Raw genomic sequence first — 25763 nt, 5'->3', positions numbered from 1 at the left:
TAGCTGGGGGCATCACAATGCCAGATTTCAGGTTGTAATTCAAGGCTGTGGTCATCAAGACAGTGTCGAACTGGCACAAAAACAGACACATAGTTCAATGGAAAACAATAGAGAATCCAGAAATGGCCCCTCAACTCTATGGTCAACTAATATTTGACAAAGCAGGAAAGACTATCCACTGGAACAAAAACAGTCTCCTCAATAAATGGTGTTGGGAAAATTGGACCTCCACATGCAGAAGAATAAAACTGGACCACTCTCTTACACCACACACAAAGATAAACTCAAAATGAATGAAAGATCTAAAAGTAAGACAAGATTCCATCAAAATCTTAGAGGAGAACACCAGCAACACGCTTTTTGGACTTGCCCACAGCAACTTCTCGCAAGATACATATAAGAAAGCAAGGGAAACAAAAGCAAAAATGAATTATTGGGACTTCATCAAGATAAAAAGCTTCAGTGCAGCAACATTAACAGTCAACTAAACTAAAAGACCACCTACAGAATTTGGGAAGATATTTGCCAATGACATATAAGATAAAAGGCTAATATCCAAGATCTATAAAGAACTTAAAGTCAACACCCAATAAAAAATTATCCGTCATGAAATGGACAGAAGCCATGAACAGACTTTTCTCCAAAGACCTGCATGTGGCCCAACAAGCACATGGAAAAATGCTCCACATCACTTGTCGTCAAGGAAACACAAATCCAAATCACAATGAGATACAACTTTACACCAGTGAGAATGGCTAACATTAACAAGACAGGAAGCAACAAATGTTGGAAAGAATGTGGAGAAAGGAGAACTCTCTTGCACTGTTGGTGGGAATTCAAGCTGTTACAACCACTCTGGGAAACAGTCCAGAGGATTCTCAAGAAGGTAAAAATAGAGCTACCCTAGTCCCAGTAATTACACTACTGGGTATTTGCCCCAGAGATCCAGATGTAGTGGAATGATGGGACGCCTGCACCCCAGTGTTCATAGCAGCAATGTTCACAATAGCCAAACTGTGGAAGGATCCACCATATCCTTTGACAGATGAATGGATAAAGGGGATATATACAATGTAATATAACTCAGCCATCAGAAAGGATGAATTACCTACAATTTATGTTGACCTGATGGAACTGGGAGGAATTTTGTTGAGTGAAATAAGTCAGTTGGAGAAAGACAATCATCAAATGGTTTCACTCATATGTGGAATATAAGAAATAGCGAAAAGGACAATAAAGGAAAGGAGCAAAACTGGGTGGTGGGAAGTTTGGGAGGAAGACAAAACATAAGAGAGTCCTGACTCTGGGAACAAACAAGGGGTTTCAGAAGGGGAGGAGAGTAGGGGACAGGGTGACTGGGTGACAGGCACTAAGGAGGGCATTGATGGGATGGGCACTGGTGTTATAGGTTTACAAATTTTGTTTAAATAAATAATTTTTAAAAAATTATTATGTCTGTGTGGCTCAGGTGTTTAATCATCTGCTTTCAGTTCAAGACATGATGCTGGGGTCCTGATATCCAGCCCAGCATAGGGCTACCTGCTGAGCAAGGAATCCTTTGTCCCTCTCTCTCAGCTCCCCCTTATCTCATGCCATCTCTCTCTTTCAGATAAATACATAAAATACTTTCTGTGTTGAAAGTACACATTTAGGGAAGCCTAGGTGGTTCATAGTTTGAGCATGTGCCTTTGGCTCAGGGCATGATCCTAGGGTCCCAAGATGGAGTCCCACATCAGGCTGCTACAGTGGGTTTGCTTCTCCCTCTGCCTATGTCTCTGCCTCTCTCTGTGTAGCACTCATTAATGAATAAATGAAATTTTTGAAAAAATAAATATGTATCTATAGGGGGCTCCTTGCTAGCTCACTCACTTAAGGGTGGGATTCTTGATCTCGGTTGTAGGACTGAGCCTGATGCTAGATGTAGAGGTTCCTGAAAACTAAAATCTTAGAAAAAGGAAAATATAAATATAAGTGTAATATTTCCCAAAACATAGTATGCTGGTGTGTGCTGTCGTCTGTATGGATTTCATCTATTCTACACATTTTATGAGCAAGAAAGTATTAGTGGTGTTAAGATTTTAGAATTAATAAGAGGGAGGGGCAAGATGGCGGAAGAGTAGGGTCCCCAAATCACCTGTCCCCACCAAATTACCTAGATAACCTTCAAATCATCCTGAAAATCTACGAATTCAGCCTGAGATTTAAAGAGAGACCAGCTGGAATGCTACAGTGAGAAGAGTTTGCGCTTCTATCAAGGTAGGAAGATGGGGAAAAAGAAATAAAGAAATAAAAGTCATCCAAGGGGGAAGGGCCCTGCGAGGAGCCAGGCTAAGGCCGGGGCGAGTGTCCCCAGGACAGGAGAGCTCCGTCCCGGAGAAGCAGGAGCTTCACCAATCTTCCCCTGGAGGAAAGGTGCCCGCAGGGAGTTAGAGCAGGACCCCAGGAGGGCGGGGATGCCCTCAGGCTCCCTGGGACACTAACAGACACTGGCACGCCCAGGAGAGTGCCCCAAAATTCCTAAAGGGCTGCAGCACGCACAACGGGACCCAGGAGCAGGTTGGAGGGGTTCGGGTGGCTGCTCCACAGAGGGGGCTGCGTGGCCAGGAGCAGAAATCCAACAGCACAGGCCCTGAAGCAGAGGGCGACGGGACACTGCCCAGGATCCGGCCTCCCCCCGGGTCAGCAGAGGTCCGGAGGGCCCCGGACAGCAAGGACACTCCTGCCCTGAGCTGAGCAGATCTGCGGACCCGCCCTGGAGCTTCCAGGCCCTGCAGACTGAGAGTTCCGGAGTTACTGCAAGGGCTGAATCCAGGTCTCCAGAGCTGCCGCAGCCACTGGGGTTGTTCCTCCTGGGGCCTCACGGGGTAAATAACCCCCACTGAGCCCTGCACCAGGCAGGGGGCAGAGCAGCTCCCCCAAGTGCTAACACCTGAAAATCAGCACAACAGGCCCATCCCCCAGAAGACCAGCTAGACGGACAAGACCCAGGGGAAGTCAAGGGACTTAAAGTATACAGAATCAGAAGATACTCCAAAGTGGTTTTTTTCTTTTTGATTTCTGTTTTCTTACCCCACCCTTTTCCTTCCTTTCTTTCTTTATCTTTCTCTTTTTCCTTTTTTCTTCTTTTTCTTCCTTTTTTCTTTTTCTCTTTTCTTTCCTTCTCTCTCTCTCTTTTTCTCCTTTTCCCAATACAACTTGTTTTTGGCCACCCTGCACTGAGCAAAATGACTAGAAGGAAAACCTCACCTCAAAAGAAAGAAACAGTCCTCTCTCCCACAGAGTTACAAAATCTGGATTACAATTCAATGTCAGAAAGCCAATTCAGAAGCACTACTATACAGCTACTGGTGTCCTAGCTGAAAACTTTCCTAATCTGGGAAGGGAAACTGGCATTCAGATCCTGGAAAAAGAGAGATCCCCCCCCTAAAATCAATAAAAATCGTTCAACACCTCGACATTTAATAGTGAAGCTTGCAAATTCCAAAGATAAAGAGAAGATCCTTAAAGTAGCAAGAGACAAGAAATCCCTGACTTTTATGGGGAGGAATATTAGCGCAATCATCTCCAGAACCATAAGGGCAGGTCCGATTTCCACACTGGCTATGGAGAGGTCGAGACCCTCACAACACAGGGCCTTCTGTTCCTGAAGGGACAATGATGTCTCCCATCACCTATGACAGTGGACATCACGGTTCAATTCCAGGCCTGACCCCAACACATGACAAAGACTGAGCCGAGCGCCCAGCCCAGGGGACACGCTCTGTCATCCTAAGGGGCTCACGTGCAGTTTCTTTGCTCCCTTTTCAAACTTCCTGTTCACACTCCCTCAGGTCTCCACCTTCCTGTCCTCCCCCTTTGGGGTCAAGGGGTCACACCTCCTTGGAGAAGTGGATGGAATGGTATTTCCCTGTGAGCTCCGTCATGGACCCCAGACTCCTAAAAGACATTCTCTTCCTGGATGAAGGAGCTGTGACCCTGGGGTAGTTTACTGAGCTGTGATCACACAACAGTGTGGTGCGGCCACTCCCAGTGCCCTGTAGGAGAGTGACATCACCACGAATACAGTCACCTCACACACTCCCCCTCCCCCTTCCTCCACCTGCTGTCAATCACTGGCCTCCTTGCCACCTCTAGATACCCACCTCTTCCAAAATTCAATGAAATTCCCATGATGTGGAATTTAGACTTTTATATGTTATTCATCCTGAAGAAATATGCAGTTAATATTCATGCATGTTTTTTAACTTAAGAACTTATTTCTTTAAATGTTGACTAATATCACCCTCTATGACTATACATCAGGTTGGAGTAAATCTTCATTACTTCAAGTCTGGTCATTTTATAAAAAGCTGGTATATAAATCAGCATGTAATTTTTTTTTTATTGCTTCCAGGGGTGCTAATTTTGAATAAAGTCTCCATAAACATTCACGTGGGGATTTTCTAGAAAGGTTATTTTTCCTTTTATATTTCTGAGTGGCTCTGATTTATGTGTTCCATGCAATCATCAAATAATAAGAAGAACTCGTCCTCTGGTTGAAGCTAGGGCAATAATGTTCCCAGCTGCAAAAAGAGCTGACATGTGCATCAGCAGAACAGGGATGGGGCTGAAAGACCATGATAGCTTCGGGACCTAAGAGTATTTCTTTTACTGAGAAATCAGAAGATGACAAGTGAATGTACACTAGCTTAAAAGAACGTGTCCCTGATCCCGAGGACAAAACTTTCTCTTTCCTTTGACACCCTCTGTGTACAACGGGCTACTCTGAGTGAGTGACTCTGAGGTCAGATATGATGAAGCAGGTGTCATTTCCATGAGGTCCCCAAGATGCACCTGGGCTCAGGGCATCAACTGAAGAATGGGCAGAAACCCAGGGGGAGCCTAAGCAGGCAGCTGCTGGGGCGCTCACTCACTTTGCAGATGGGTAAGTGGGTTTTTGTCTCACTTCCCCACAGGCCTGGAGCACTGTGCCACCACTGAGACTGCTGTCATAGGATGAGCAGTAATAATCAGCTTCATCCTCAGCCTGGAGCCCAGAGATGGTCAGTGTGGCTGAGCTGCCTGAACTGGAGCCAGAGAATCGATCAGGGACCCCCGAGGGTCGGTAACTACTACCATAGATGAGGGTTCTGGGGCCTGTTCCTGGGAGCTGCTGGTACCAGCCCACATAATTGCCATAACCAACATTGGAGCTGCTTCCAGTGCAGGAGATGGTGACCCTCTGGCCCAGGGACCCAGACACTGAGGCCGGCTGAGTCAGCACAGCCTGGGCCCAGGACCCTGCAAGAAGGAGAGAAATAGGGTGATGCTGGAGTCTGAATCCCATATGTCCTTCGAGGGCCCCTCCCCCTGTCCCACATCCAGTCACCTGTGCAGTGAGCCAGGAAGGTGAGGAGGAGAGGGAACCAGCCCATGGTGGAGGTCATCACTGATCCTGTCTTCAATGGCCCCTCAGCTGAGCAGAGCTTCCCCTCATCTCTCCCTTCTCCTCTTCATCCTCTGAGAGAGGGAGGGGCCCTCCCATGCAAATGAGACCCCGGGTCTCTGGCCCCTCCCTGGCCCTGGGTCAGGTCCCTCTGCCTGAGGATGTCAGGGGTGTGGGCAGAGGAGGGGCTGCTTGGGGCTGGTGTGTGGTTCGGGAGGTCCCAGGTGTGAACCCTGAGCAGAGGCCACAGTCAGTTCCAGGTGGTGTTCCCAGCTCTGATCCAGCCTGAGCCCTAAGAAATAAGCCTCAACTGCCTTCTGGCATCCTGACACCACCTCACCCTGCATGGCATGGGAATCAATTGGCCATAGGACACAGGTCCTGTCTCCAGTGCTCTGTCCACTCTCCTCCTATGATCTGGACAAGTCTCCCCGCATGTGCTTTCCCATGACTGTGGCATAGATTTTAGGCTACACTCTCATTTCTCAGTGTGAGGGACTCCTGGGTTGCTCAGTGGTTAAGCGTCTGTCTTTGGCTCAGGGCATGATCCTGGAGTCCTGGGATCAAGCCCCCCATCCGGCACTGTGCAGGGACCCTGCTTCTCCCTCTGCATATGTCTCTGCCTCTCTGTGTGTGTGTGTCTCTACCATGGAACCCATGGCTTTTCATGGGCCAGTCAGGACTGATGTGGCTTCTCTACACCAATTCATCTAACATCACTGTCACATCCAGAGGAGTGAAGGGTCCCCGTGTACAAGTGGCCTCTTCTGCACAGGATGCTGAGACCTTCCTCCTATATGATGACTCTGGTTGCAGCCCTCTCCATCTCTGAGTTTCCTGAAATACTGAAGACCTAGGGAGCTAGATTTTCCAGGTTGTGGGTCGAAGCCCTCATGTGCTTTCCTGGAAAGGTTACACACTGAACAGTGAAAGGAACTTCTGTTGATGAGGGAAGAGGTAAAGGGAAGAATCAGGGCAAGGCAGAGAATCTCCAGCACTCTGCTCCCTGAGGACTCGCTGTTAACATTCCAATCCTCCACTCCTGAAGGGTTTCTCAACCTAGACCCAGGTAGCAATACTGGTGATTTTTTTTAACGTACAAATTTCCCTAGTTATAGGATATCTCCCCCTGCCTGAACATCATCTCTGAAAAGGACTCCATGGGGATTGAGGATGAAATGTGACAGGAGAAAGTGAGTCAGAACTGAGAAATCATGAGACTCCAGGGACATCTGTGCAGCACAATCACACGTCACTGAGGACACTGCCTGCCCCATTTGCAAGAATTTATGTATTTTCTTAGATGTCTGGCCCAGAAATATGTTCTCCCAGGACCCATGCAACAGCGCCCCCTGCTGCGATAACATGCTTAGCTCACCATCCTTTTTGACATCACCCAATACTCCTGGGATAGTGTCCAGACTATGCAACTGACATTTTATGCAAGTGACATTTTAATGTCACTGTCCATGACAGGAGAATTAGGAGGTGCCCCTTGTCGCCTTTGGCCCTGACACTTTTTCTCAAATCACTAATGGCCTCCAGATATTAAATACCTGATGTATTGCATGGTGCTCATATTACCAGATATTTCAAAATTATCTGACATTGAGTTTGCTTCTTCCAGGTGCCTGAGGTCCTTACAAGTCTATCATCATCCTGAAACAAGTAAGGGTCATGAGGTTCTCAGGGTACCAAGGCGGTTCACACCTTGAAATAATTCTATGTGAATTCTTCTTTCATTTGAACGTTGCTGTTGTTTTGTGGTTGTTGTTGCCTATATATTTTCCTGTTAGGGCATAGTTCTCAGTGATAAGGCTTTTCAGCCTACATTTGCTATTACAATATAATGCCATCAGGGGAAATGTATCTTCCACTCCTACTGACTTGTGTGAGTTCAAATTTTCCCTTGAATGTTAGCCAGAAATTCTAATTTGTTTGTTTCTCTGATATACTTAGTATTTTTAAGGCTCATTCTATTACTTACTCATCATGATGATTCCTATCAAGAGAACACTACTAAAGATGGACTTTTCCTCAATTCTGAGGAGTTCTTCAACCTCCCCTATATTCAAATCCTCGTGGTCCTGTACTCTATGTACATTGGACCCTAACCTAGATGTTTTGTTCAGACTTCCATGGAATTCACTGGGGTTGTCTTTCTAAGATCTGAGTCCAATGAACAGCTATTTTCCAACATCTTGCCTCACAGGGAACAAGAGGGGATGAGCATAGACATTGAGGAGTTAAACCGGGAGCAGTGCCCAAATGGCAGGATGGCACTGAGTGTGGAGATGTATTTGGATGCTGATGGTTGTAGCTTCAGTATGTTTAAGTCATCCAGTCCATTCTCACTGTGTCCTCAAACTTATTTAAATCTGCTTATTTTTTGGCAATCTTTGTAGTTTTCAGTTCACACGTTTTATTTCTTCCTAAATGTTTTATTCTTTTGAGGCTATCCTAAATAGAATTGTTTATTAGTATGTTTTTGGGGTGTCTTCATTTTTTTATTTTATTTTTTATTTTTTATTTTTTTTAATTTGTCATTCTGTCCTCACTAGTCTTTTAATTTTTTTATTTTTTTATTATTATTTTTTAAATTTATTTTTTATTGGTGTTCAATTTACTAACATATACACAAAACTACCTGATTGTTATTGGGCATTACCACTTGAACTCCTGAAGAAGATACTAGATAGATCCCATTGAAGGTTGATGATAGAATTTGTTCCTTATTTTGGAAGAGTAGGAACAATAAATGAAACAGGAAAGAATATCTGTAGGAAGCTTTGCACCCGTGACCTTAAAGTAAGCAATCTCACATGATTGACGGTATGCACTGGAGAAAGTAGATGACAAAATAGAATGGGTGCTGCCTCCACCTCTTACGGGGAAAATAGAAAACCCTAAAGCATTTCTTATTTTCCAGGTTGAGAAACTCCTGATATATGTTTTCCAGAACTTATGTAGTCATTTGTGAAACGTGAATTTCACAAGGACCAAGAGTTCTCTGGTGTAGATGAAGGAGAAATAGGTCGGGTGAGGAAGGAGCTTCACTCATTGTTCCTGACCTAGTGATTTTGGCAGGACGGAGAGGAGAGATATGCTTCTAGCACTTTGGTTCCTCAGGATGTGGCCCCTCGGAGAGGACACCAACCTCGCTACAAGCAGCCTTTCTCTGCTGGTTCCCCAGCTCCGACTTCCTCCTCCAGTCTCACATCTCCCCCATCTCCCAATGGACCATGATTCCCCTTCTCTGAGAACAATGATATCTAGGAAATACCCCTCAAGATTTGACACACACCAAGGACTGTTGGATTATTTGAAGATGGAGGGGAAAAAAGCATATTTCACTCCAGTGAAGCATCATTTTTTTCTATTTACGCTGGAATCGTGCAGTTAGTAACCTACAAGTTTCTGGTTATAAATTATTTCCCAGATAATTATACCTTATTTTATTGATTCATATGTTCCTCTGCTGAAACTTTTTCCATTACGAATAGAAGTTACAGAAATTATTCAGTATTGTGTCTCTAGAGCAAGAGCCATATATTCATAAAGCACATAATTTTCATATATGTGGTAGAACTGTATATAAATATCTAAACACATAGGTATCAGTGGGATATGATATTTGAATAACAAAAGGCCAGATTGTGAAAATAAGGGTATTTCATGTTGAGTAGGATGGGGACCATCTAAGTAAGTCCTTAGGGAAGGAGGTTGTCAAAGACCAGCAGTCCTCTCCTGAGATGTGTGGGTCTGCCCCACCTCTGAACTCTCCAAGTGAGGAAGGATTTGAATGAGGATTCTGGGGAATGTATATGGACCTTCAACAAAACTAAGGTTCCCTTGCGAAGATGCACCTTATCCATATGAGGTAGAGGCCTATTCCCATACATCGACTTCACATGTTTGCCCGTCTCTGCTTCTGGTCTTAGACAAAGGCAAGCATAAGAAGGAGAAGTTGGAGACAGAATTATGAAATTCTGTCATAGAAAAACATGGTGCAGGGGAAGGATCTCTCTGGGCCTGTTAAGGAGTGAGAGAGGCGTTCTTCATGGAATCCCAGATGAAGGGAAGATTTCCACCCTGTCCTCTGAAAATGGAGGTGATATGTGTTTGAGGAACCAAGTCAATAACAGAGGGACAGGAGCTCAAAAGTTTGAAGATGCCTAGGAAAGGAGAGGAGGTTAAGTAAAAAAGTGCAGGGTGAGGGAAGACCATTGAAGGCAAAGGGAATGGACCTCCTATGCCTGGATTTTTGCAGGTTCCCAGGCACAGATCTCCCACCCCTCCACAGGACAGCTGTCTGAGGAAACTGCAGAATGTGCTGGAGTGAATGGCTAAGGGCATGAGGAAGCTGGATAAATACAGAGAACCTGGGAGAAGATTGATCCTTTCACAGCTCAGGCTACTGTCAGGCAGAGAAGCCCCTGTGAACTTAACAACTTGTCATCTGCAAATCACAGTAGTCTTCCAATTTGAAGGAACTCCTCCTCACTCCTCTCAGGAGGCCCCCAGTTCTTCTTCCCATCACAAGGGTCCTGTCCTCAACTGCACCCTCTGATATTTGGTCACTTGTACAGGGACCTTAATCATGCTGATTTTGTACTCTTGATGCTCATGTGTGCAGACTAGAAACAGATGGGAGTTCTGGAAACCCACATGTTGGGGGGGGTGGAGTGGTGGGCACCACGTCCTGTAAGTGAGTGCAGGATCTGCTCTCTGAGCGACACTCGGGTAGCAGGTGGTGTTCTCATGTGCATTTAAGGTCGCAATTAGGCATTAAACAATGAAGGAAATATGACAGCACAGCATCTTGGGCACCACCATGACACCTGGGGACAGTCTTGCTCCTTCTTTCCTTTTGCTCTTGGGAATGGAGTCACTCATGATATACGGTGTCTTATTCTCCATGACTGTTCTGTACATCATTCTGGACTGGTAATGGCTCTGTCACAGAAAGAAGGAAGAGATGTTGTAGGTTTCCATATGGGTTGAGGGAAAGCCACCATCCAGTTTTTATAACCAGAGGGTTATAGAGTCACAGCATAGGAGAGCCTCAAATGGGTAGAGTCATTGGTCAGAGTCCCACTGGAGCAGGCTCAGGCCCTTCTCACATGTGAAGAAATTTAGCATCAGTCCTTCTTTCTTGTCAGTTTCCCAGAGCCCCCTGGTGTCCCAACAATCGTGACCTGTATTTATCAAAAAGGGCTTCACAGTCAGGTTTTTCAGTGACAGAATAAGATAAACCTCTTGAAAACATTTAAGTGAAAATGTATGATACTCAAATATGGAAATGAAATGAAAGTAATGAAAAGTGGACCAAAAAAAGGATGAAAAATTTAGGTTAATAATAAATAACAGGTACACTTTATTAAGAAGAAGAAAATTGTCCAAAAATGCTTAAATGCACCAATTTCCTTAGAAAAAATACTCAATCTAATTAGAAGATATTCCTCAAAAAGGCATAAGATACAGTCAGCTTCAATAGAAAAACTAATGAAAATTTAGATAAAACCCTTCAAAATCTTTGGGATAAAACAAAAGTAGTCCTAAGAAGGAAATACATCGCAATACAATCATCCCTCAAAACTTTTGAAAAAAAAAATCACCAGATAACCTCATGCCGAAAGGAACTGGAGAAGAAGAGTCAATGAAACCTACACCAAGCAGAAGAAGAGAGCAGAGCTCAATGAAATAGAGACCAGAAGAACTCTAGAACAGATCAACAAAACCAGGAGTTGATTCTTTGAAAGAATTAACAAGATAGATAAACCATTAGCCAGCCTTAAAAAAAAGAAGATAGAAAAGACTCAAATTAATAAAAACATGAATGAGGAAGGAGAGATCACCACCAACACCAAGGAAATACAAACGATTTTAAAATCTTATTATGATCAGCTATATGCCAATAAATTAGTCCATCTAGAAGAAATTGACACATTTCTGGAAAACCACAAACTTCCAAAACTGGAACAGGAAGAAATAGAAAACCTGAATAGGATGATAATCAAGGAGGAAATTGAAGCAGTCATCAAAAACCTCTCAAGACACAAAAGTCCAGGGGCAGATGGCTTCCCTAGGGCATTCTTTTTGTTCCCTAGGGAATTCTATCAAACATTAAAAGAAGAAATAATGCCTCTTCTGATAAAGGGTTCCGAAGCATAGAAAGGGACAAGATACTTTCAAACTTGTTTTATGAGACACCATCACCTTAATTCCAAAGCCAGACAAAGTCCCAACCAAAAAAGAGAATTAGAGACCAATATCCCTGATGAACACAGATGCAAGGATTCTCAACAAGACACTAGCCAATTGGATCCATCCATTTCCACTTTCCATAGTGGAAAGAGAGGTAGGGGGGTGACTGGATGATGGCCACTGAGGGGGCACATGGCGGGATGAAATCTGGGTGTTATATGTTGGCCAATTGAACTTCAATAAAAAAATTTAAAAAATTAAATTAAAAAAGAAAAAAATGGATCCAGGAGTACATTAAGATTATTCACCAGGACTAAGTGGGATTTATCCTCTGGATGCAGTGTTAGTTCAACACTTGTAAAACAATCAAAGTGATATATCACACCAACAAGAGAAAAACAAAACCAAGTGATCCTGTCAATAGATGTAGAGAAAGCATTTGACAAAATACAGCCTCCATTCCTGATCAAAACTCTTCAGAGTGTAGGGATAGAGGCAACATTCCTCAGTTTCTTAAAAACCATCTATGAAAAGCCTACAGCAAATATCATTCTCAATGGGGAAACACTGAGAGCCTTTCCCCTAAGATCAGGAACACAACAGGGATGTCCACCCTCACAACTGCTACTCAACATAGTACTAGAAGTCCTAGCCTCAGCAATCAGGCAGCAAAAATAAATAAAAGGCATTCAAATGGGCAAAGAAGGTCATTTGCAAATATCTTCTCCCATTCTGTAGGTTGTCTTTTAGTTTTGTTGACTGTTTCTTTTGCTGTGCAGAGGTTTCTTATCTTGATGAAGTCCCAATAATTCATGTTTGTTTTTGTTTCTCTTGCCTTCGTGGATGTATCATGGAAGAAATTGCTGTGGCCAATTCAAAAAGGCTGTTGACTGTGTTTTCCTCTAGGATTTTTTTAAATTTATTTTTTATTGGTGTTCAATTTGCCAAAATATAGAATAACACTCAGTGCTCATCCCATCAAGTGCCCCCCTCAGTGCCTGTCACCCATTCACCCCCACCCCGCACCCACCTACCTTTCTACCACCCCTATTTCGTTTCCCAGAGTTAGGAGTCTTTTATGTTCTGTCTCCCCATTTGATATTTCCCACTTGGGAGGAGGGGCAAGATGGAGGAAGAATAGGGTCCCCAAATCACCTGTCCCCACCAAATTACCTAGACAACCTTCAAATCATCCTGAAAATCTATGAATTTGGCCTGAGATTTAAAGAGAGAACAGCTGAAACTCTACAGTGAGAAGAGTTTGTGCTTCTATCAAGGTAGGAAGATGGGAAAAAAGAAATAAAGAAACAAAAGGCCTCCAAGGGGGACGGGCCCCACGAGGAGCTGGGCTAAGGCCGGGGCGAGTGTCCCCAGGACAGGAGAGCCCCGTCCCAGAGAAGCAGGAGCTGCACCAATCTTCCCGGCAGAAAGGCGCCTGCAGGGAGTTAGAGCAGGACCCCAGGAGGGCGGGGGTGCCCTCGGGCTCCCTGGGACAGTAACAGACACCTGCAACCTGGGGAGAGTGTGCCGAGCTCCCTAAGGGCTGCAGCGCGCACAGCTGGACCCAGAGCAGCTTGGAGGGGCTCGGGCGGCAGATCCGCGGAGGGGCTGCATGGCCAGGAGCAGCTCGGAGGGGCTCGGGCAGAGAAAGAGGCTCCGTGTGGAGGGGGCTGCACAGCCCCCGGAGCAGCTCGGAGGGGCTCGGGCAGAGGCTCCGCAGAGAGGCGGCTGCACAGCCCGGAGCACGAATCCAAAAGCACAGGCCCCGGAGCACAGGGCGCCAGGACACAGCCCAAGATCCAGCTACCCTGGGGACAGGCAGAGGCCGGAAGGTCCCAGGACAGCAAGGATGCTCCTGCCCCAAGCTGAGCAGATCAGCGGCCCCACCCTGGAACCCCCAGGCCCTGCAGACAGAGAGCTCCGTAGTTACTGCGGGGGCTGAATCCAGGGCTCCAGAGCAGCCACTGGGGTTGTTCCTCCAGGGGCCTCATGGGGTAAACCACCCGCATTGAGCCCTGCACCAGGCAGGGGGCTGAGCAGTTCCCCCAAGTGCTAACACCTGAAAATAAGCACAACAGGCCCCTCCCCCAGAAGACCAGCTAGACGGACAAGTTCCAGGGGAAGTCAAGGGATGTAAACTATACAGAATCAGAAGATTCTCCCCCGTGTTTTTTTTTTCTTTTTTCTTTTTTCTTTTTGATTTCTGATTTCTTCCCCATCCTTTTTTTACCTTTCTTTCTTTTTCTTCTCTTTTTTCCCTTTTTTCTTCCTTTTTCTTTTTTCTTTTTCTCTTTTCTTTCCTTCTCTCTCTCCCGTTTTCTCCTTTTCCCAATACAACTTGTTTTTGGCCACTCTGCACTGAGCAAAATGACTAGAAGGAAAACCTCACCTCAAAAGAAATCATCAGAAACAGTCCTCTCTCCCACAGAGTTACAAAATCTGGATTACAATTCAATGTCAGAAAGCCAGTTCAGAAGCACTATTATATAGCTACTGGTGGCTCTAGAAAAAAGCATAAAGGACTCAAGTGGCTTCATGACTGCAGAATTTAGATCCAATCAGGCAGAAATTAAAAATCAATTGAATGAGATGCAATCCAAACTAGAAGTCCTAATGACCAGGGTTAAGGAGGTGAAAGAACAAAGTGAGTGACATAGAAGACAAGTTGACGGCAAAGAGGGATACTGAGGAAAAAAGAGACAAACAATTAAAAGACCATGAGGATAGATTAAGGGAAATGAACGACAGCCTGAGGAAGAAAAACCTACGTTTAATTGGGGTTCCCGAGGGCACCGAAAGGGCCAGAGGGCCAGAATATGTATTTGAACAAATCCTAGCTGAAAACTTTCCTAATCTGGGAAGGGAAACAGGCATTCAGATCCAAAGATAAAGAGAAGATCCTTAAAGTAGCAAGAGACAAGAAATCCCTGACTTTTATGGGGAGGAATATTAGGGTAACAGCAGACCTCTCCACAGAGACCTGGCAGGCCAGAAAGGGCTGGCAGGATATATTCAGCGTCCTAAATGAGAAGAACATGCAACCAAGAATACTTTTTCTGGCAAGGCTCTCATTCAAAATGGAAGGAGAGATAAAGAGTTTCCAAGACAGGCAGGAACTGAAAGAATATGTGAACTCCAAACCAGCTCTGCAAGAAATTTTAAGGGGGACTCTTAAAATTCCCCTTTAAGAAGAAGTTCAGTGCAACAATCCACAAATACAAGGACTGAATAGATATCATGATGACACTAAACTCATATCTGTCGATAGTAACTCTGAACGTGAACGGGCTTAATGACCCCATCAAAAGGCGCAGGGTTTCAGACTGGATATAAAAGCAGGACCCATCTATTTGCTGTCTAAAGAGACTCAGTTTAAACAGAAGGACACCTACAATCTGAAAATAAAAGATTAGAGAACCATTTACCATTCAAATGGTTCTCAAAAGAAAGCAGGGGTAGCCATCCTGATATCAGATAAACTAAAATTTACCCTGAAGATTGTAGTGAGAGATGAAGAGGGACACTATCTCATACTTAAAGGATCTATCCAACAAGAGGTCTTAACAATCATCAATATATATGCCCCGGATGTGGGAGCTCCCAAATATTTAAACCAATTAATAACCAAAGTGAAGAAATACTTAGATAATAATACACTTATACTTGGTGACTTCAATGTAGCCCTTTCTATACTGCATAGGTCTAAGCACAACATCTCCAAAGACATGAGAGCTTTAAATGATACACTGGACCAGATGGATTTCACAGATATCTACAGAACTTTACATCCAAACTCAACTGAATACACATTCTTCTCAAGTGCACATGGAACTTTCTCCAGAATAGACCACATACTGGGTCACCTGGCCTGGTCTGAACGAAGGGCAAAGCACACGGAGAAGTGAGGAGGATGGAACAATCTTTGATGAGCACCACTCATCATGAAACACAATGCAATGTCTGGGTCTGGACACAAGGAGGTGATTTTCATCTGTTTCCAAGGAGTCAAGGTTAATCAATGCTGGGACCTGCCACCTGGCACTGCCTATGCCTTGACTCCTCAGGCAGAGGGACCTGACCCAAGGCTATGGCAGGGTCAGAGAGCTGGAGTCTCATTTGCATGGATGGCCCCTTTCATTCTCAGAGTTTGAAGAGGGGAAGGAGAGATGAGGGGAGGCTCTGCTCAGCTGTGGAGTCACTGAAGGCAGGATCAGTGATGACCTCCACCATGGCCTGGTCCTCTCTCCTCTTCACCTTCCTCGCTCATTGCTCAGGTGACTGGATGTGAGGACGGGGGAAGGGGCCTTGGGAGGAGACATGGGTCCCTGCTTCCTCCTCTTGTCTCCAGATCCCAGAATCACCCTCTCCATGTCTCTCCCCTTGCAGGGTCCTGGACCCAGTCTGTGCTGACTCAGCCAGCCTCAGCGTCTGGGTCCTTGGGCCAGAGGGTCACTGTCTCCTGCTCTAGCAGCACAAACAACATCGGTATTATTGGTGTGAAGTGGTACCAGCAGATCCCAGGAAAGGCCCATAAACTCCTCATATATGATAATGAGAAGCGACCCTCAGGTGTCCCCAATCGATTCTCTGGCTCCAAGTCTGGCGACTTAAGCACCCTGACCATCAATGGGCTTCAGGGTGAGGACGAGGCTGATTATTATTGCCAGTCCATGGATTTCAGCCTCGGTGGTCACATAGAGTTCCGGGCCTGGGGGGAGGTGAGAAGCAAACCTACCAAACCCACAATGATGGGGCTTCCTGTGCAGGCCTGACAGTTTGGCCAAGTCAACTGATTCTTTGATATAAACTGGATTCTGAGACCCATCTCATAGAGTTTATCTGCAATTCTCTCCACATTCTCTTAAGTGTCCCCATGAAACCTGTAACTGGGAGAAATTTATTGTGTGATTTTCTCAAACTGAGCACAGATTCCTGGGTGCCAGAGTCAGCTTCTTTGGACACAGAGACTATGTCATGTCATGGCAGAAAATGGACACTGAATCCAGCTCTGTCTGAGTCAGGACAAACCAGGAGTGTCCAATATGTGTCCTGCTACCAAGAACTCCATGAATGGGCAGCCAAATCCTCATCTATTATAATAGTTAGACCTTCTGTGGACCCTGACCATTCTATGGCTCCATGTCTGGAACTCTGGCTCTCTGACCATCGCTGGGCTGAGGTCTGAGGCGTAGGCATCTCCTCACAGCTCCTCTTCTGTCAGCGTGTCAGGGTTGATCCAAGTGCTCAAGAATTGAGACCAGAACCCCTTTCTCATCTGCTGGATGGGGAACCCCAGGAGCTGCTCAGAATCAGACTGTGACTCCTGCTTCTGCTGTTAATGCCTTCACTGATATGAGTCCAAGATCCATGGAGGGGAGCTAGGTGGGAGTGAAGGATCCTCCATCTCATTGTCCTCAAAGACTCTGACCGCAGTCCCCTCTTAGACAAAGGGTCTGAAAGGACACAGAAATGTCATCTTCCCCATCAGGTTTGGGCACAGATTCCCTTTGCACTGAAATTAACAAAAACCATCTGAAATAATTCCACCTGACTGGGCCTGGAACCTATCTCTGTACTCACTGAACGAGTGAGGGATGACAGCTGCTGCTTCCTCCCAAGGAACAAAACCAGAGCTTTTGACCACCCCAGACCTCCTTCTGGGAAGGAAGCTACAAGCTGGGTTGAGGACCCAAAATCAAGTGGCATTGTGGGCTCAAGTTTGCATAATGCATCACCAAAAAGGCCCTTAACCCCCTGAGCTTAGGAGGAGATAAAGGACAAATCCCAGAGACCAAAATCAGCTGTAAAGCCAGGGGACCTTTAGAAAGTCCCAGCACGATATACACTCCTTTCCTCTCACTCACATCCTCTGCTACTGCCCAGGTTCATGGAGATTTCAGAGGCCACACTTTGGACTGATCCTTCTGCCTTTATTCTTCATTCTTAACATGTCTATTCTCATTTCAGGGACCAGTTGTCAGGCTGTGATGACTCAAGAGTCCTCACTAACAGTGTCCCCAGGAGGGACATTCACTCTCACCTGCGCCTCCAGCTACTGGCATAGTAACAATGCTCAGTATCCTTACTGGTTTTAGCAGAATCCTGGCCAAGTCCCCAGGGCATTGATTTAGGATACAAGCAATGAACACACCTGGACCCCCACCATGTGCTCAGGTTCCCTTTGTGGAGCAATATTCTCCTGACCCTCTACAGTGCCTTGGTGAGAACATAGCTGAGTGGCACTGGTGGCTGCTTTTATTGTGATGCTGGGTGCAGTAAGAGACCCAGATCAGGAAGCAAGACTTAAACATTTTACACCAAGCATGTATACAATATGATCTTGTCTCATTGGCAGGCCATGACCAGATTCCTGACTTCAAGAATACACTAAATGTGCATCCATGCAGAGATGGGGATGCAATGGGTCTGAATTGATTATCGTTCATATTTGTGTCTACTCCATCCCAGTACATCGAGCTTAAGGCAGATGATTAACCAACTGAGCCACCCAGGCACCCCCCCAAAATGATAAATTCCTAAATACAGATTTAAAATGAGAAAGTTGGGGATCCCTGGGTGGCTCAGTGGTTTAGTGCCTGCCTTTGGCCCAGAGTGCAATGCTGGAGTCCTGGGATTGAGTCCCACATCAGGATCCCTGCGTGGAGCCTGCTTCTCCCTCTGCCTGTGTCCTGCCTCTGTGTGTGTGTGTTTCTCACGAATAAATAAATAGAATCGAAAGAAAGAAAGAAAGAAAGAAAGAAAGAAAGAAAGAAAGAAAGAAAGAAAGAAACAGAGAGAGAGAAAGAAAGAAAGAGAGAGAGAAAGAAAGAAAAGAAAGAAGAAAGAAAGAAAGAAATAAAGGAAGGAAGGACGGATGGAAGGAAGGAAGAGGAAGAAAGGTAGAAAGAGAAAGAAAATTGGTGGATAGGACACGGGAGGAATTCTGCATTGCCAGTTGCTGGGAAATATCATAAAAATTTGTAATCACAGACTGATCCAGAAGCTGGATCGAGGCACTCTGAGGCTATTAACCTCTTAACCTCTGTACTTTGTGGATGATGGGTTCTCCTTGACTTAGCTTCTTCCAGAGTGTGCTCCAAGAATGTATCCTTGAGATAGAAATGTGGTGTTGATGTGGTGTGTATAAGCCTCAACCCTGTGAAGTCCCCTTCATAAACATAAGACTTAGTGGATGTGTATGAGGATCTATTTTTCTTGCTGCTGACCAACACAAGCCTTGTATGAAGATCTCCTTTGCTTATTAGTCATCTACTGACCTGGAGTAGCCTTCCTCTTTCTCCTGTTTCCATTCCTAGTGAGGACAGGAGCCCATTTCCACTCACACCTGAGAAGCTCCCTAGAGTATTGGAAACCAACACCAGGTGATCAGGGCTGGACACCTACCCTGAGGCACCTGGATGGAGCAGGGAGGTGTGACAGCCAAGGGCAGGCTCCAGAGAGAGCATGGAGGAAGTCATTGTTGACGTTCTATAGGAGGTGAGGGGTTCTAAGGCATGAATGAGCTCCAGATACCCAGAATGATTAGTGGTCAGGTAGTATCAGCCGCATAGAGACATTTCTCTGTCCTTGCTGAGAGTCTCATACTCGAATTTTTTTCCTTTTGTGTATATGTGTTATTACTGTGTTCACAAAGCTCAAAACCTAGCCTGACACGAAGGACAAATTCAACACCAGTTTCTTGAATGAATGTGTGAATTCACCTGAATAGGATTCCCATGAACAGGAATAGATCACTTGATGGGATGAGAGCAGGGTGTTATACTGTATGTTGGCAAATTGAAATTCAATAAAAAAAGAGGAATATATCTAAGGCAAAAACAATAATTGCTGCTTGTGGAACATTTTATATTTGGAGGGCTGATGATCAGATAGGAGTTGAGAACTAAGCACTTGATATTAGGACAGAACAAGAGAAAAACACAGATTTCAATCTTGGTGAAGGTGACAGTCCCATGGACTGGATTCAGTGAATTCCTACAGAGAAGAAAAAAGGACATGATTAGCCTCCAGCTGCTGGTTGAAGAAACCAGAGGGAGCAGCTGGATCATAGAGCATATTCTGAGCACAGAAGACAATGTCCTTGAGCAAATAAACTACAATATACAGGTCAGGTGTATGAACATCTGCTAACAATTCACAAAACAAAGTACCAGAAAAATTGTCATTTGCCTACATAAGCATGAACTTGATAAAAATACACCATATAATCAAGAAATTGTAATATTTACTTCCTCATCCAAAATTCCTTGGAAAGCCCCCATGGTGGCAAATCTACCAAACAATTTTGGTGCAGGAGTTCAGTGTTGAGAGAAAAGAAGTTTCTTCACCTGGGGAAGGCAAAGATAGAAGCCCAGAAATAAATGTCTGAGAATTGGTTCTTCCAGTTCTATTTTTTAATAATACATTTATTTTATTGGTGTTCAATTTGCCAACATACAAAATAACACCCAGTGCTTATCCCGTCAAGTGTCCCCCTCAGTGCCCGTCACCCATTCACCCACACCTCCCCCTCCTCCCCTTCCACCACCCGTAGTTCATCTCCCAGAGTTAGGAGTTCTGATGTTCTGTCTCCCTTTCTGATATTTTCCACACATCTCTTCTCCCTTCCTTTATATTCCCTTTCACTATTATTTATATTCCCCAAATGGATGAGACATATAATATTTGTCCTTCTCCGATTGACTTATTTCGTTCAGCATAATACCCTCCAGGTCCATCCATGTCGAAGCAAATGGTGGGTATTTGTCATTTCTAATGGCTGAGTAATATTCCATTGTATACATAAACCACATCTTCTTTATCCATTCATCTTTCGATGGACACTGAGGCTCCTTCCACAGTCTGGCTATTGTGGACATTGCTGCCAGAAACATCAGGGTGCAGGTGTCCCGGTGTTTCATTGCATCTGTATCATTGGGGTAAATCTCCAACAGTGCAATTGCTGGGTCATAGAGCAAGTCTATTTTTAACTCTTTGAGGAACCTCCACAGTTTTCAAAAGTGGCTGCACCAGTTCACATTCTCACCAACAGTGTAAGAGGGTTCCCTTTTCTCTGCATCCTCTCCAACATTTGTGGTTTCCTGCCTTGTTAACTTTCCCCATTCTTGCTGGTGTGAGGTGGTATCTCATCGTGGTTTGGATTTGTATTTCCCTGATGGCAAGTGATGCAGAGCATTTTCTCATGTGCATCTTGGCCATGTCTATGTCTTCCTCTGTGAGATTTCTGTTCATGTTTTTGCCCATTTCATGATTGGATTGTTTGTTTCCTTGTTGAGTTTAATAAGTTCTTTATAGATCTTGGAAACTAACCCTTTATCTGATACGTCATTTGCAAATATCTTCTCCCATTCTGTAGGTTGTCTTTGAGTTTTGTTGACTGTATCCTTTGCTGTGCAAAAGCTTCTTATCTTGATGAAGTCCCAATAGTTCATTTTTGCTTTTGTTTCTTTTGCTCTCGTGGATGTATCTTGCAAGAAGTTACTGCGGCTGAGTTCAAAAAGTGTGTTGTCTCTGTTCTCCTCTAGGATTTGGATGGAATCTTGTCTCACATTTAGATCTCTCATCCATTTTGAGTTTATCTTTGTGTAAGGTGAAAGAGTGGTCTAGTTTCATTCTTCTGCATGTGGATGTCCAATTTTCCCAGCACCATTTATTGAAGAGAAAGTATTCCAATGGATAGTCTTTCCTCCTTTATCGAATATTAGTTGACCATGAAGTTGGGGGTCCACTTCTGGGTTTTCTATTCTGTTCCATTGATCTATGTGTCTGTTTTTCTGCCAGTACCACACTGTCTTGATGACCACAGCTTTGTAGTACAACCTGAAATCTGGCATTGTGATGTCCCCAGCTATGGTTTTCTTTTTTAAAATTCCCGTGGCTATTCGGGGTCTTTTCTGATTCCACACAAATCTTAAAATAATTTGTTCTAACTCTCTGAAGCAAGTCCATGGTATTTTGATAGGGATTTAAACGTGTAAATTTCCCTGGGTAACATTGACATTTTCACAATATTAATTATGCCAATCCATGAGCATGTAATATTTTTCCATCTCCTTGTGTCTTCCTCAATTTCTTTCAGAAGTGTTCTATAGTTTTTTGGGTATACATCCTTTACCTCTTTGGTTCGGTTTATTCCTTGCATCATATGCTTTTGGGTGCAATTGTAAATGGGATTGACTCCTTAATTTCTCTTTCTTCAGTCTCCTTGTTAATGTAGAGAAATGCCACTGATTTCTGGGCATTGATTTTGTATCCTGCAATGCTACCAAATTGCTGTATGAGTTCTAGCAATCTTGGGGTGGAGGCTTTTGGGCTCTCTATGTAGAGTATCATGCCATCGGTGAAGATGGAGAGTTGGACTTCTTCTTTGTCAATTTGATTGCCTTTAATGTCTTTTTTGTTGTCTGATAGCTGAGGCTAGGACTTCCAGTACTATGTTGAATAGCAGTGGTGAGAGTGGACATCCCTGTCTTTATTTTTATTTTTTTTATTTTTTATTGGTGTTCAATTTACTAACATACAGAATAACCCCCAGTGCCCGTCACCCATTCACTCCCACCCCCCGCCCTCCTCCCCTTCTACCACCCCTAGTTCGTTTCCCAGAGTTAGCAGTCTTTACGTTCTGTCTCCCTTTCTGATATTTCCCACACATTTCTTCTCCCTTCCCTTATATTCCCTTTCACTATTATTTATATTCCCCAAATGAATGAGAACATATAATGTTTGTCCTTATACCCTCCAGTTCCATAGCAGTGGTGAGAGTGGACATCCCTGTCTTGTTCCTAATCTTAGGGGAAAGGCTCCCAGTACTTCCCCATTGAGAATGATATTTACTGTGGGCTTTTCATAGATGGCTTTTAGGATGTTGAGGAATGTTTCCCTTATCGCTACACTCTGAATAGTTTTGATCAGGAATGGATGCTGTATTTTGTCAATGCTTCCTCTGAATCTATTGAGAGGATTGTACAGTTCTTGTTTTCTCTCTAGCTGAGATGATCAATCACATTGATTGTTTTACGAGTGCTGAACCAGCCTTTCATCCCAGGGATACATCCCTCTTGGTCATGGTGAATAATCTTCTTAATGTATTGTTGTATCCTATTGACTAGTATCTTGTTGAGAGTTTTTGTATCCATGTTCATCAGGGATATTGGTCTATAATTCTCCCTTTTGGTGGGGTCTTTGTCTGGTTTTGGAATTAAGATGATGCTGGCCTCATAGAATGAAAAGATAAAATAAAATAAAATAAAATAGTATTGAAACTATTTTAAATTATTTATATTCCCCAAATGAATGAGAACATATAATGTTTGTCCTTCTCCGACTGACTTACTTCACTCAGCATAATACCCTCCGGTTCCATCCACGTTGAAGCAAATGGTGGGTATTTGTCATTTCTAATACCTGAGTAATATTCCATTGTATACATAAACCACATCTTCTTTATCCATTCATCTTTCGTTATATACCACACTGAATTTTCTTATCATTGGGATATTTTTGGACTAAATAACTTGAGCCTTCCATAAGGAGAGAGAGTTATGTGTCCTCAGTCCAAAAAGAAATAAAACAGAGAAAAAGTGAAAAGGAGGAGACAGTTCTGCTGATCCAGGAGAACTGTCTGCACTGATTCAAAAGTAAAGCTGAGCTAATGCACATCCTTGAGTTAATTTGCTGCATTGAAACCATGCCCCACAGGGTTAATGAGGTTAAACCTCAGCACCAGCAAGACGCAGAGGCACTCCTTCTTTCTCACAGAAATGTAAACCATATATTTAAGAGGCAAGCAGCAGGAAGAGCCAGCAGCCAAGGTCACTCTGAGCTCCTCCAATAGCTCCATCTGCTGCAGAAGGACCATGGAGCATCTCCCGGTGACCTCTATGTCCTCACAATGTCACATCTCTGCCCTCCGAGGATCACACTTCACTCACACTCCACAGCTACACACACAGCTTGTGTGCTCCTCACCCCTGCACAATCCTACGTGCCCTGCCCTGGATTGACAAATGCCCCTCCCTGAATATCCATCCTCACCCTGAGTAAAAGGAAACCACTCACCCCCCTCAGGGAGCCTCATCTTTGGAAATTCTTGCCCTGATCTCCTTATTTGCTGCAGATAATGTCTCCTTTGTCAGACAGCACCTGGTGTGGCCTCTCCCTATACCTCATCAAGCAGACTACTCTGGGTAGCTCTGTGACACTTGTACGTATTATATTTCATCCCTTAACTAGAAGACCTGACTTCTTCATCCTACACTTGACATGTGGCTTTAGGCATATTTATTGAATGATTTATAAGAAATTACAGAGAAATATTAAGAAATATTTTACACAACAATTACTTTTATTTAACCATATTTCCCTTCATATCAATATTAGATATAAGTAAAAAAAAACAAAAACAATGAAATGCCAGGACACCTGCACCCCGACGTTTATAACAGCAATGTCCACAATAGCCAAACTGTGGAAGGAGCCTCAGTGTCCATCGAAAGATGCATGGATAAAGATGTGATGTATACAATGCAATATTACTCAGCCATTAGAAACGACAAATACTCATCATTTGCTTCAACGTGGATGGAACTGGAAGGTATTATGCTGAGTGAAGTAAGTCAATCAGAGAAGGACAAACAGTGTATGTTCTCATTCATTTGGGGAATATAAATAATAGAGAAAGTGAATATAAGGGAAGGGAGAAGAAATGTGTGGGAAATATCAGAAAGGGAGACAGAACATAAAGACTCCTAACTCTGGGAAACAAAATAGGGGTGGTGGAAGGGAAGGTGGGTGTGGGTGAATGGGTGATGGGCAATGAGGGGGGCACTTGACGGGATGAGCACCGGATGTTATTCTGTATGTTGGTAAATTGAACACCAATAAAAAATAAATTTATTTAAAAAATCATAATTAATTTATAAAGATCTATTTTAAAAGTAGTCTCCCTTTATTTTATTTATATTTTACCTTTTTCTATATTTTACCTTTAAACAACTAATTCATGAAAATACTGAGTAGCTGAGGTGATACCAACCAAGAAAATCGCAATATCCATTATGTCTCTTAAGAACAGCTGCACAAAAAAAAAAAAAAAAAAGAACAGCTGCACAATTAAGAACACAGGAAACTGCACAAGACTCTCACCTATTTTTTTTAATTTATTTTTTATTGGTGTTCAATTTGCTAACATACAGAATAACACCCAGTGCCCGTCACCCATTCACTCCCACCCCCCGCCCTCCTCCCCTTCTACCACCCCTAGTTCGTTTCCCAGAGTTAGCAGTCTTTACGTTCTGTCTCCCTTTCTGATATTTCCCACACATTTCTTCTCCCTTCCCTTATATTCCCTTTCACTATTATTTATATTCCCCAAATGAATGAGAACATATAATGTTTGTCCTTCTCCGACTGACTTACTTCACTCAGCATAATACCCTCCAGTTCCATCCACGTTGAAGCAAATGGTGGGTATTTGTCATTTCTAATAGCTGAGTAATATTCCATTGTATACATAAACCACATCTTCTTTATCCATTCATCTTTCGTTGGACACCGAGGCTCCTTCCACAGTTTAGCTATCGTGGCCATTGCTGCTATAAACATCGGGGTGCAGCTGTCCCGGCGTTTCATTGCATTTGTATCTTTGGGGTAAATCCCCAACAGTGCAATTGCTGGGTCGTAGGGCAGGTATATTTTTAACTGTTTGAGGAACCTCCATACAGTTTTCCAGAGTGGCTGCACCAGTTCACATTCCCATCAACAGTGTAAGAGGGTTCCCTTTTCTCCGCATCCTCTCCAACATTTGTTGTTTCCTGCCTTGTTAATTTTCCCCATTCTCACTGGTGTGACGTGGTATCTCATTGTAGTTTTGATTTGTATTTCCCTGATGGCAAGTGATGCAGAACATTTTCTCATATGCATGTTGGCCATGTCTATGTCTTCCTCTGTGAGATTTCTGTTCATGTCTTTTGCCCATTTCATGATTGGATTGTTTGTTTCTTTGGTGTTGAGTTTAAGAAGTTCTTTATAGATCTTGGAAACTATCCCTTTATCTGATATGTCATTTGCAAATATCTTCTCCCATTCTGTAGGTTGTCTTTGAGTTTTGTTG

General features: G+C 43.9%; 1 gene segment (V, D, J or C); it reads right to left on the bottom strand.

The window, feature by feature from the left end:
* Positions 1 to 3869: 3869 nt before the first annotated feature.
* Positions 3870 to 5528, bottom strand: LOC119877559. The segment is given in 3 exon segments: positions 3870 to 4034; positions 4946 to 5280; positions 5369 to 5528. Coding segments are annotated over 3 exon segments (558 nt in total).
* Positions 5529 to 25763: the final 20235 nt, after the last annotated feature.

This window comes from Canis lupus, chromosome 26 (assembly GCF_011100685.1).
Source record: "Canis lupus familiaris isolate Mischka breed German Shepherd chromosome 26, alternate assembly UU_Cfam_GSD_1.0, whole genome shotgun sequence".
Classification (NCBI taxonomy): domain Eukaryota; kingdom Metazoa; phylum Chordata; class Mammalia; order Carnivora; family Canidae; genus Canis; species Canis lupus.
Note: the sequence above shows the minus strand (reverse complement) of the source record. Positions and strands in the feature narration are given on the sequence as shown.